The sequence below is a fragment of the Arachis ipaensis genome, chromosome B9 (genome assembly GCF_059453495.1).
Source record: "Arachis ipaensis isolate K30076 ecotype BB chromosome B9, ASM5945349v1, whole genome shotgun sequence".
In the NCBI taxonomy this organism is placed as follows: Eukaryota; Viridiplantae; Streptophyta; class Magnoliopsida; order Fabales; family Fabaceae; genus Arachis; species Arachis ipaensis.
In genome coordinates, this window is record NC_142444.1 from 2,224,876 (window position 1) to 2,237,573 (window position 12,698).

Here is a 12,698-nt window from a genome sequence, read left to right on the forward strand (position 1 = left end):
AATTTATATGAAACCAAACCAAAATATTAATACTTTACATCACAGTAAAACATATAAAAAATCAAACTAAATAATTAAATATCAATTACATTGATATAATAATATAATATTTAGACATTAAAACATAAAAGATCCCCAAAATATCTAAAACCCAAGAGAATTGTTTCTTATCTGCTCTTGAAACCATTACTCCATAATTGAACAAAATGAATACAATATAATTGTTTTTTCTCAAAAACTTGTGAGATTTCAAATGTAAAATTTTATTGCCTCTAGGAAAAATTGTAATTGAATCAAATATAGGAATATATTTTTAGTTGTCACTCACATTGGAGGAACAACAAATTGCACAAAAATCAATATCAAGAAAGGAACATTCCCTAAATACTTAAACAACATACCATTCCTTTCAATTTCATTAACACTACCAAGCATATTAACATGGTACCTGAATTCACATGTTAATGTGGTGAAGAAAGAGCAGCATGCAATGCAAATAAAACATGGACCACAAAACTAATTTGGATGAATTGATTTGTCAGAGCTTGAATCTTGAGCAAAGAGAAACTCATTCAATTACTATTCTGAGCATGCTAAATTTAAAGGCACAAAACTTCTTCATGTTTTTATTAAGATAGCCCAACATATTTGACTAATTCAAGTCTTTACATATATTAGATATAAAGTACTATATTTCTTATTTGTTAATAAATTTAGTAAAAGTTCTCTTACAATAAATTTATATTCTGCACATTTAAAGACATTAAAAAAGTCACACTAAAAGATTTATTCCCTTTAGAAAATTGATTTGCATATTTTGATTATAATCAAAACCAAAGCTTAAAACAAGAGAGCTATAAATATTCCATATCTATATAAAAAAGCTTCTATTATTAAGAAAAAAATAAGATATAAATAGTAACTTTAAGTAGTATATTCTATCCATGACAGAACTATCTCTAAAATTTGCCAAGAAACAACAATAACATTGTTGTAGAAAGAAAGAAACATTTTACATTTATTAGAATAAGATAGCAACTATATTTGATTATGCAATTAAATCTCATAACAGTCAGATTAAAGTTCTAACAAGGCAAGACATCAAATGCTACATTAAGGTTATTACTCTAACATAAGAAGATTAGAATGCAAGCAATAAACTTGTTTTGAACATGGTAACAAAAGGAAACTAAGTAGTAAGGATAGGGGGAAGGTAATCTGCTTTGGCGCCAAGAATTCGCGCTTTCGTGTCTGGGAAGCATTCGAATCCCGGAAGAGTTGTGATGTGTCCCTCACTGGCAACGCTGATCGGGTACCGGAGCAGGTGGCCAGGAAGGTCATGCTCAAGTGACTCCTTAGAGAAGAGATCCCAATACTGATCAGCAACTTTGTTCACCCTGCTGATACATTCTTTGCTTTCTGGCCTCAGGAATGAGTCATGAAGCATACCAAGGTGTTCATACCACAATGCCATTCGGAAACCATGGATCTGGCCACGCGCCGGCTGCCTGGTTGCCAAGTGGTAAGGCTGGTAACCTCCCATGGCAATTTCGGAGTCCCTCGCGCCGTCCATTGATCTTTGGTTGATGTTGGCTGATCCGATAATGATGTATTCATCATCAACTATAGACAATAAGGCCAAAACAAGTAAGAAATTATGATGATAATGGTAAAAGAAAAGATAGGACTCTTAATTTGACTCACAAGGATATGTTGGAATAAACAGTTTAGTCAAATAGATCAAACTATCTAGTGATTGAATCGATATAAAAGAAATCCAATGATGTTTGCTGTTATGAGCTATGCAGGTATTTTAATTTAGACTTCAAACTCAGGTGCAGTTAACTTCATGCGAAGTTGTTAGCTGAGAGCTGTTACATGACAATTTAGTCAAATCTGTCAAATCATTTAACGACTCTCAGCTATCAAGTGCTCATGAACTTAACTGCACCTAAGTTTTCACCACTTACCAATCATCATCTTGGTATGAACATAAATCATGAAGCGGCGCGCCTTTTGGGCGTTCTCATAATCCGAACCAGGCTCTGGTTTTTGAGAAGGCTGATACTCTCCATCCTTCTTCACCTCGCGATTACCAAGGCAGAAGAATGTCAAATAGTTCCGAGGATCGTCCTCAATACCCTTGGCTTGGAGAGCCTCAGTAATGTCCTTGTACATCATCTCCATTGTCCTTCTTTGCCAGTCCAATATAGCCTGAACTGATGAACTCTCCGGCACACCTTCCGGCCACATTGGGACCACAACATACACAGCAAATCGTTCCCCGGCTTCAATCTTACTAACAATCTTAAGGGAAAGCTCCCTTGGAATTAGATGCAAAGCACCAATATCTTCAGGCTTAATATCCTCAGGCTTCCAGTTATAAGAGCTTCCAAGGAAGTACTGATTTTCGATATAGATGAAGTTCTTGGCACGGCGAATGGCATGGATATAAGCATCTTGAATACTACGGTCTATGATGTTATCCTTGCCACTAACAAGGCCTACTTTGGCAGCCTCTTCAGGACTATCAGGGAAACCGAAAGCAGCACCACCATCAATTGATCTGAATAACTGAACATTCCATGTCTCATGATCTTCAGGAAACATCACAGGGGAAGGGGGAACAATGGAATTTTCGAGCTCTCTCATATGGAGAAGTACATCCTTTCCACCTTGCCTCCTCCATCTCTGCTCAAAGTTAAACAGAACATCCCAAGCTACCGGCCCTTCGAGCCGGCAGTGGATATCATGCCAAGGCTCCCTAGGACCGCCTTTTGAGATATCAGCACCAGGAAAGTTAGGTTGATGAAAATCATCATGGTGTGCTGTGTCTAAGGTTCTGAAGAGTGAGTGGAATGCTGTATCATATCTTCCATCACAAAGATCAATACCCCCAACAAAACTCACAAGCCTTCGCATATGTGATCCTTTACCCGGCATCTCACTGTCCACAACAACAATCTTCTGGTGATGAGTAAACATGGTAGAAATTTGGAAACTCTGAACAATGCTACCTCCATCATCAGGATTTCGGGGGCATAAACAACAGTTTACTTGAGTGTTAGAGAAGAACTGTGCTGTTTCTTCATCATGAGTAGCCATCAATCCATCTTTTTTCAACAAACCAACCGATGTTCTATCGTCCCAAACAAGCATCAACACCTTAACACCTTCACTTGCCTTCTTCTTAAGAAGCTCGCCGAGTGTTGAATCTCCACCGGCCTTTGGCCTCCTAGAATCCCTTACCAAGGAAATCTCGGTATAAACAGACCAACCAGTAATGTATATCAAGTGTTTTGCATTTGTGATTGCATCAAAAATATCCTCCCAGCACCTGTGAGGCTCATAAGTCTTCCCTCCAGCAAGTGGAATCTTAGGGATAAAGTTTTCAGGCACATGAGCATCTTGATACAGAGATACCCTGCATCCTTGTCTTTGTGCAAAGAAGGTATAGGGAACTCCAGGAAACTTAGGACTCCTAATGCCTCGACCCCAGCATCGATCTTTCCTGATATCAAAATATTGCAGCCTCACATGGATCTTTGAATCACCTTGTACTGGTTTTTTGTTCACATCCAAGATTTCAACCCATTTATCAATCTCCTCACCCTGCAAGACCTCCTCCACAGGCACATATGCTCTTCCAATCAATGTCGCCCCAATAGGATTATCATCTTTCACAGTGAATATGATATTTGAAGCTGTATGGGCACAGTAAATGTGAAAAGACTCATTCCATTTTGGATTATGATCATTCAGTATTTTCCTAGTCCTTCCCACTCTTGCTTTCTCTAAATCAACAGTTGCATAGATTTTTGGAGCTCCCTTTCCAATACCAACAGTCTCCTCAATATTTTGCCTGATCTATAGTACAACAACATACACAAAATTAATCACTAAATGAATCAACAATAATGAATGAGGAAAACCAAAAAAGGAACAAAACTAAAGCAATTAAGTATTCTCTTTTCACTCTTATGCATATATATACACACTAAAGTAAACTCAAAAATAGAAAGACTCAAGTTCTAAGAAATAGATTTAGTTGAATGAATACAAGGCTATTTCATCAATGAACTAGGATTTTTTCTTTAACTAAGATCTGGTTCATAATCCTTGGATACAATTACAATTATGCTAAATGTTTAATTTCAACAAGCCTCACAAATCCATGAATCAATCACATGATTTATAATCTCAAACCTTGATTTTGTGGAGGATAAAAAAAGAAAGAAAAAATGAAAAATAAAAACCATGTTACTTTTCATCATGGACCAACCATAATTTGAAAACTATAAACCAAACACGTCCTATGATCTTACTATAAATCAACATTGTTCTGGTTTATTGTTAAAAAAAAAAGGACTTGCATAACTGCCAAAGTTCATTCCAGTTAAAATTTAAACAAAAGGATATTGAACAACTGGTTCTACTAGAACAGCATAATGAATCATAGAATCATCATCATCTTATTTTATTTATATTTTTATATATAATAAAAAATTTTGAGCTAAGATTCACTAGAACACAACCACCATCCATGGATTTTTTCAAATTCAAGAATTCTCAAATCAACAACAAAAATAGAAACAAAACAAAACATTTTCAAATCATAAACTACAGCAACTAAGAGCCCAAAATAGGATCATCTGATTCAACATGGATCCAAAAAATAAAAAATAAAAGAATGAAAATAAAACAACATTTTTAAAATAAAGAAAAATACCATGGTAAAAAGATTTCCACCCGAGGCACCACTGATCGTATCGACTTCGTAAATTGTAGCATGGAGAGTCCCATGAAGCATAATCATTGCCATCTTTTACCTACGAAAAGTTAAAAAAACAAAAACAAAAAAACAAAATCACACCATTTCCATTTTAAACCAACCACAAAAAACCATCTGAAAAAACACTTCAAATGTACCAATAAATCACGCGGGATTCGAGTGTTCAACACGAAAAGATACAAACTTTGAGGTAACAAAGAGTGTAGATGGAATTAAAAGGTTCAAAATTGAATCAACGTCACAATAATGGAGAATAAAAGGAATCGACAAACAGCTTTTGAAAACAGAGAAAAGATAAGAACTTGAACGGAGAATGCAAAAGAGAAGAAGAAAAGGATAAAAGGGTGTGTGAGAGATCCGAGAAAGGAGCAAGGAACTATGGTAATGGAGAGAGTGTGTGTGAAGAGAGAGAGAGAGAGAGTTTTTGGTGTGTAAGAGTCTCAGCTTTAAACGAAAGGCAAAGAAGAGAATCAAAACAATGGCATGCAAAATTATTAAATAAAAATAAAAATATTTAATATTTAATATTGATATTGTGTTTATTTATTATTATTTTTACAAAAACGTATCTAATCTCTTGGTAGGATTGCCAAGGAGAATCATGTCCTTGACTTGTTCCTCTTCTTTCTTCAGGTGGATTTTGTTTGCATTATGATATGGACTAAAAATAATCCGTTATTAAAATAATCAATTTCTTTATAAATATTAAATGGCATTATTATAAAAGTGTTTTTTTAAGTAAAGTCTCGTGTATAGTTATTTTTATATAAAATTAATAATTAAAAATAGTTAGATAATTTGACGTGTTTAACTAAATTATCATATAATAATTCTCAACTATCTATTCTGCACATGAATTTTTACTATATTTTTAATCATCTAGCATGTTGAATAATTTGAATTATATGAAGTGATAGGAACATAGGATATCATTGGATAATTAACACACTCATGTAATAACTAAATAAAGAGAAAAAACTCTAAACAGCCCTGACAATTATCTCGAATGATAACGAGGTTCTTAACAAAAGAAAAAATACCCAATCCAATTCCTGAGTTTTATTTTTATGGGATTGATTAGTTCCTGTGTTAATATTTTTTTTTCATACAGACTAATCAATCCTCTAAAAATAAAATTTATGAGCCGAGTTAAATATTTTTTTTACTAAGGGCCTCGTAATTTTTTCGAGATAATTGTCAATTGTCAAGGTTCGAATTGGTATTCACTCCTAAATAAATGAAGTTGTACAATCCACTTAACTGAATTAGTAGGGTATTTCTAACTAAGACATTGAAAATATCATCTCTTCTTGACCAAAAGAAAGCAATACAAAAGGAGAAAGTTCATCATAAAAACAACTTTTGACAACAAACTTCCTAGTATTAGGAGTACAAACGAATCCACTTTGTAATGTGGTTGTAAATTGCAACTACTTTAACCCTTGATGTCAATTTTATAAAAGAAAACAAAGTGAGGAACCAAAATAAAGGATTGTTGTTGTAGAAATGTTGTGACCCATAATTGCTTCTTTATTTACTTAGCTTGTAATGTCAATGAGGTGATGATAGGATGTGACTTTGGCACTCTAACATGAGTTCTCACATTAGAAAAATGTGGCATAAAGAGCTACTCTCATTTGAGGGGCTAGTTAGAAACTTAGAATGGTTACATTGTTCGCCTCTTATTAAAATATTTCATTCTAATACTCGAGCATTTTTCAATTCATAGTGAAACAAGTTCACTCACAAACTAACCTAAGTTATCATGTTCTCACATCTCTTTTGTATGTATTCTATTATTATTAGTATTAAAAATAATTGACAATAAATGAGAGAAAATAAAATATTGATTTTTATATACAAAAAAGAAGATATACAATAAGGTGGTGCAAATATCATTTCTTATTTATAAGACTATTTTAATTTGCAAGTAACTTAGAAAGTTTGGTTCTTTTTCCACAAGAACGTGCGTTTTAGTCATGTTGACTTGGTGGTGCAACGTATAATCTTGTAAATCTTAAAAGAAAATAACATGTTCTTTTTGGCTTTAGTCCGGTAAATTATATAAAAAAAAAACAACAAAAAAAAAACTTTCAAAAGATAGTGTATTAGTTTAACAAAAAAATAGCAAAAAATATTTTTTTTTTCATAAATAATGATCAATTTATCAATTTATGTATTCAATCCAATATTTTATAAAAATATTTAGATAACTTTTTATGAAACCAATATAAAATTCAATCTCTAGATATATTTTCTGATTTTTTTTAAAAAATTTCATTCATTTTCCTTGAAATAAATCCCCCCTCCTACAAAAAAAAAAATCATTTAACATAAAATCACTAAATTTTAAAATAAAAATATCTTTTTTTTTTAAATATAACTATAAAAAATGCATCAAAATCCAATCTTTAAAATATCTTAATTTAAGAATATATATTTTTTCATATTTGATTGTTTCTATCAAACTAATACTATCTTTTAAAAATATTTTTATCGTTTTATAATTACTTTTATCATGGTATGAATTTTTCAATTGCAATTTTTTATAGTTTACAACATTTTGGTTGGATTACAACATATCTCTCCAAACTTTGGTCCAAAGAAGATGGGAACAAAAAGTAACATGATATCATAATTGCTTTCATTACCACTTCCCTTTGTGTGGATCTTCAGATGATGTGCCTTGTATAGTATGAAATGAAGGATAATGTTATGGTGAAAAGTGATGTTGAATGAAGAGTGAAAATCATGTTTTTTATAATAAGAAAAAAATAAAAAAAATTAAAGAAATAATATATAATACACACTTCTCTAAAAATTCAACAACAATCTTTCCTCTTCACCCAACTTTACCCTCCCTAAAATGAAATGTGTAAAGCTTAATTTAATGGTTGGGACTTGGGACTACTTGTAAAATCCATGGATTTAAAAGGTGAATTTCTTTAAACTTAAGATACTTGATTATATCAAAGGCAAAAACCACCAGAGTACAGTATAAAATCATGCTTCAATGTAACATTGCCAACCCATCAAGGCCTATAAAGTGGTTTATAAAAAGAAAAAGTCACTAATCTGATTTAGTTCTTAACATTAATTTTATCCACCATACTAATGAAAAGGGATGGCATCTTCTGAGACAGTATTCTTGGAGGTTTAGACCATTGACTTGGATTTGGATTCATTCATGTTAATCTTTTGAAGTTATCACCAGCAAACCCAATGCACCAATCAGAATATACTGCAAGAAAGGAAAAACAGCTTCTCATAACTCATAAAATACTATGAAAAAAAAATGCAGTTTAATTGCCAACACTTATCCATTACTATCTATGTTCTCATGTAGATTTTAAATGAAATCAAGTATATTGGAAAATGCTAGTTACCAAATAATATGCTATGCTTATTTTTGTAGAAGGTTAGAATAGTTTGAAGTGATATATAACAGAAGAATGGTACACGAGAAACGAACCTTGATGATAGGTTTCTCGGTCATAATAATCGTTACCCAACCGACATAAGGTAAGAACCTGCCATTGACATATATAAGAAAATAAGCATTGTTACAGCCATTAGATGAAATAAGCATAAATATCTTAGTTTCATACTATCTGTCAATCAAGCATGCTTTTTCATAATATTAGAAAACCGTCACACGGGTAAGCTAGGGTTAACCATTAGCATTGTGCTTCTTCATACATGATGCCGGAGGATGAAAAGTGTTTCAAATCGAGAACAAGTGTAGCTAAATTAAATGTCATACCCGACGGCTCTACCCATAATGTGGTGTCTTTGCAGCCAAAGCTGACCTTGGGCATAGAGTAGCCTGTCATCGCCATAATTGTTGTCACCTGTAATCAGCAGCAGAATACGCGACATTAGAGTAACAGATTAGTGTAAATTGCACAGATAATTAAACAACAATATGTGATATTAAATATTGGAGAAAGAGTGAAATTAGAAAAATGGAACTATAGATGGTACTCTATAAAAATCATCTACTCATGTAAAGGTTTCTACCTTTTGTGAGAATATCAACCTCGCCATCTTGCCTTTCATGAACCTACAAAATAATAGACACTCTTAAATAGGAAGATTTTAACCATCACACTACATGATAACAGAACCAAGCCGTTTATCTTTTAAGACGAAGAATTATCCTCAGAATCTTGGCAACTTTTCAAATGTTGACTAAATAACTTCTTCAATGACCATTGATCAGGAAAGAGAAGATTGATTTAATCAAATTATAATTCTTTGAAAGCAAAATCAGAGTGTGACAGACATCTTTAGGGGCAATAACATTGCAGAAACTAAGCCCCCACATGAAAAAAAAAAACATGTTGAATTTCAATTTGTGCCCCTATGACTAACTTGATTTTGATTTCAACAATTTGAAAACTTGAATTATCATTATTTTACCAAAATTTGTCAAAGCAGATTTGGATCCTCTCATTTGAGGTCGGTATATGACTTGTCACATAAAGGGAGACTGATAAAAGTACACAACCACGTGTAAAAAATTTGGAGACCTAAGCAGTAAGCAGATATTGTGGTTCCGAACACTATTTTTTTTGTGATTATCTATCTCCTCAAAAAACAAGATGAGACCCTACCAACAGAATATCCAAACCATTTGATCTAAGAGTCACATTCAACACATCCAAGTTGATATGCATGTACCAACTGCAAAAGATAACTCCATACCTTAATTACACGGTGAACAATAGGGATCTCACGGCCCTAAAACAAGGTAAAACCAAGTAAAGTATGTAAGTCAAAAGGTATTGAGCAAAATATTAAGCAGCAGGGCATAAATATAGTAATTGCAAGAACAAAAAGATTCTAGTAATCAACTGAATGTTCATGTAAGTAAATAATTAAAATTTTCACTAAGCCAGGCATAAAGTTACATAAACGTGTGAGATAAAGGTAATAGCTAAACACTAAAATAAATTTTCAATGAAGTCTACAACACTTACCGCAACTTTGCTAAATAGGAGAATCTATTGAACATTCTCAGCAAATAACATAACATGAGCATGGATAAGGAACATTTCCATTAATTTTCCATGTACTTTTAGTAATAAACCCAATTCACGAATTATTCACCTCAAAATTTTACAAATGTACCAATCTTAACTAAATATCAGATTCCCTAAGTTCTCCAATATGATAAACTCCATTTGAAAAGAGCATGCTACCTGCCTGCCACCAACAGGGATCTATCTTATTGAAGATTGTAGCTATAAAATAAGATTTGGGAAAACAAGACATTGCTGAGTTGGAGAAATTAAGAACAACATAAACTAAGAAGCTCAGCAATGAACAAAGCCGTCTAACTGAGGAAGAACAGAGAAGTCACATACAATCACACATATAAATGTTACTGATATTGCAAACAATATATAAAGAAAAAACTGAGGAAGAACTTACATCCACATTAAACACAACAATCTCCCCTGCACGAATTGGATCTTTACTCATGTGCAAAAATAATATGTCACCCTGCATGTCAGATGTAAGACAAATATGTTAACTGAACAAAGAAAAGTATATTTGATGTGCATATATTTTTAGCAAATAGAAAAGTAAATTTATAACTAAACAGTGCGGAAATCGAATTCAGAAAAAGGTGGAACATTGCTCATTGCATATGTTTGAACTTTGAAACAGAATTGCTTATGTAACCCTACTTCCATACAATATATTAACTGACTCACCCGCTTAAATCCTGGTTCCATGCTTCCAGAAAGAACAACAACAACAGGAGATTCGCTTCCAGTTATGCACATCAATGCCTTCCATATTATCAGTGCAGATGTAACAATCATACCTGAGGCAGAAAAGGCGCATCAGTAAACAGAAGTTACTCGGATTAAGAAATAGAACAATGATCATGGTCTCAGCTTTACACCTAAACTAACATTTCACAACAACAGAATATCCCTATATACAACCAACCGATTTTCTGAATAATGTATTGACTAACCAAAGGTGACAATCATAACCATTACAACTCACAATAATCTCAGAGGAAACCATACGAATAAAAACTTCAATGGAGTAAGCTATTATTTCAGAACAAATTATTTGCAGTAAGCTATTAGTTAAAATCATCTCTGTTTGTCTCCTTTACAAAAGAATTAAGGAACACACAATTATCCACAACCCCTCTTCCAGTTCTACACTAAAAAATCAATGAATAACAAAAATCCCGAATCCACAAAAGACTCAGCTAAAACCCTCATCCAGAAATGCATTTGTTCTTATTGGAACAGTCAATTGCTAGAGGAAAAATTATCCATCCAAACAGCTAAAAGATAAGACTTTTATCCCCAAAACCCAATTTTCTGAAACTTTGGAACTGACCCACATGATTATAACTCCCAAAAAGTGCTTCAATAATTCAAAGTCCAGATTTTTTCGAGCAAAAGAATTATGGGTCAGACAGAGAAAAGAGAGTGAGACAAGAACAAACCAAGGCTAACAGCTTGAGTGAGGAGCTGACGGATCTGAATGGATTTGATGGAATCCATAGTCTCACCGATCCAACCCATTGTTTCTTTCGATTCTTCCTTGTTCTTCTGACTCAGACACACACACGAGACTGTGCAATGAAAGTGGGGGTGTGTGTTTGATTCAGCAAAATGGGGGTGTGTCTGAGTGTGTCAACCCTCTTTTCTTTCTTTCTTCTTCTTCTTCTTCTCCAAAGGCCAAAACCCGCCTTCAAATATATATTTCGCAATCTGGGTCGTTCCCATATTGCAAAGAACTCTCTTTTATTTATTTATTTTTTATGTTTTATTTATTTTATTTTAATTTAATTGGTACTCGCTCATGAGAATCATTATTGAATAATACGTAATAATTAGGCTAAACATTTTTATTACGGAAGATAAATGTATGCAATTCAATTCTGTTAGTGGTACATGTGATTTTATTTTAATACGAGAATAAGTAATCACAGGTCTGATTACTTTGTAAGTTAGATTTTCAAAATTTTTTTAATATCAAATCGGAGGGTTTGATTTTTGTTCTTAATAAATTGCATGGTTCGATTTTTATTTTCAAAAAAATCAAAAAGTCAGATTTCTATATTTTAAATAAAAAAGTTTCACATTTAAGAATAACACATTTATCATTCATAATCTTAAAAAACATTATCTTCACTCCAATATCAAAAATAATTTGCGTAATAATTAATATAGAAGTATATAATAATTAGACAAAAAAAATTCTATAAAAAACGATGACCATATCTTTTGAAAAATGATAATGTCACTTTTATTTTTCCTCACATAAATTTTTTGTATTGTATTTTATATGAATTTGTAAAAAAAAAAGTGACATTATTAAAATAAGAGTGACATTATCATCTTATTATTTTTTTATTTATAATTATATATGTTGTTTCATTTAATTTTTTAATAAAATAATTAAATTTGTTATAAAATAACAAAATATTAAATACTAAATGTGTATTATATGGTAATTGATTAATGGTTAATTTTGCATATCTATATAACATAATTGTGATTAAATAACAGTATTAAAAAGTTTGTCTTTATAATGAATTAAATTCATTATTATTTTTTTTTAAAATGAGAAACTTATAAAAGGATTGAAAAATCTTACACACACAAGTTTGGTTTTTAAAATATGAAAATACTGATAATTGTGGATTCAAAAAGTATTATAGCAAGTCAAACCCCAATTATCAATTACTATAAATGTATTACTAGAGAGTAATGAAGTAGACCAATGAAATAAAATTCTTCAATTTCTTTTTAAAAAGGGAAAAAATTGAATCATGCGGTGGCTATTTTTTTTATATACATAAATTGTTTTAGTATAAAATACGAGAATATTTAATTATTTTATTATTTTATACTATTATGATAAT

General features: G+C 31.9%; 2 protein-coding genes across 2 annotated transcripts; both read right to left on the minus strand.

The window, feature by feature from the left end:
* Positions 1-1,138: 1,138 nt before the first annotated feature.
* On the minus strand, positions 1,139-5,211 carry LOC107618309 (phospholipase D alpha 1). The gene is made up of 4 exons (XM_016320338.3): positions 4,930-5,211; positions 4,730-4,829; positions 1,971-3,867; positions 1,139-1,623 (listed from the first exon to the last, which is right to left on the minus strand). Exons 2-4 carry the CDS (start codon positions 4,820-4,822, stop codon positions 1,190-1,192), a joined length of 2,424 nt encoding a protein of 807 aa, XP_016175824.1. The 5' UTR covers positions 4,823-4,829; positions 4,930-5,211; the 3' UTR covers positions 1,139-1,189.
* A 2,521-nt stretch (positions 5,212-7,732) lies between these two features.
* On the minus strand, positions 7,733-11,561 carry LOC107618310 (uncharacterized). Its single transcript, XM_016320339.3, has 8 exons — positions 11,274-11,561; positions 10,516-10,628; positions 10,229-10,300; positions 9,500-9,535; positions 8,813-8,855; positions 8,556-8,643; positions 8,265-8,322; positions 7,733-8,033 (listed from the first exon to the last, which is right to left on the minus strand). The coding sequence occupies exons 1-8, from the start codon at positions 11,350-11,352 to the stop codon at positions 7,983-7,985; spliced, it is 540 nt and encodes a 179-aa protein (XP_016175825.1). The 5' UTR covers positions 11,353-11,561; the 3' UTR covers positions 7,733-7,982.
* Between the last annotated feature and the right edge of the window lie 1,137 nt (positions 11,562-12,698).

Excerpts from the sequence above, each read along its gene's own strand:
- LOC107618309 (XM_016320338.3), bottom strand. The coding sequence starts at position 4,822 with ATGGCAATGATTATGCTTCATGGGACTCTCCATGCTACAATTTACGAA. Across the intron at positions 3,868-4,729 it reads GTGGAAATCTTTTTACCATG|ATCAGGCAAAATATTGAGGA; the intron begins GTATTTTTCTTT and ends GTTGTACTATAG. Across the intron at positions 1,624-1,970 it reads TCATACCAAGATGATGATTG|TTGATGATGAATACATCATT; the intron begins GTAAGTGGTGAA and ends TATTGTCTATAG.
- LOC107618310 (XM_016320339.3), bottom strand. The coding sequence starts at position 11,352 with ATGGGTTGGATCGGTGAGACTATGGATTCCATCAAATCCATTCAGATC. Across the intron at positions 10,629-11,273 it reads CACTCAAGCTGTTAGCCTTG|GTATGATTGTTACATCTGCA; the intron begins GTTTGTTCTTGT and ends TTTCTGCCTCAG. Across the intron at positions 9,536-10,228 it reads TTGTTGTGTTTAATGTGGAT|GGCCGTGAGATCCCTATTGT; the intron begins GTAAGTTCTTCC and ends ACCTTGTTTTAG.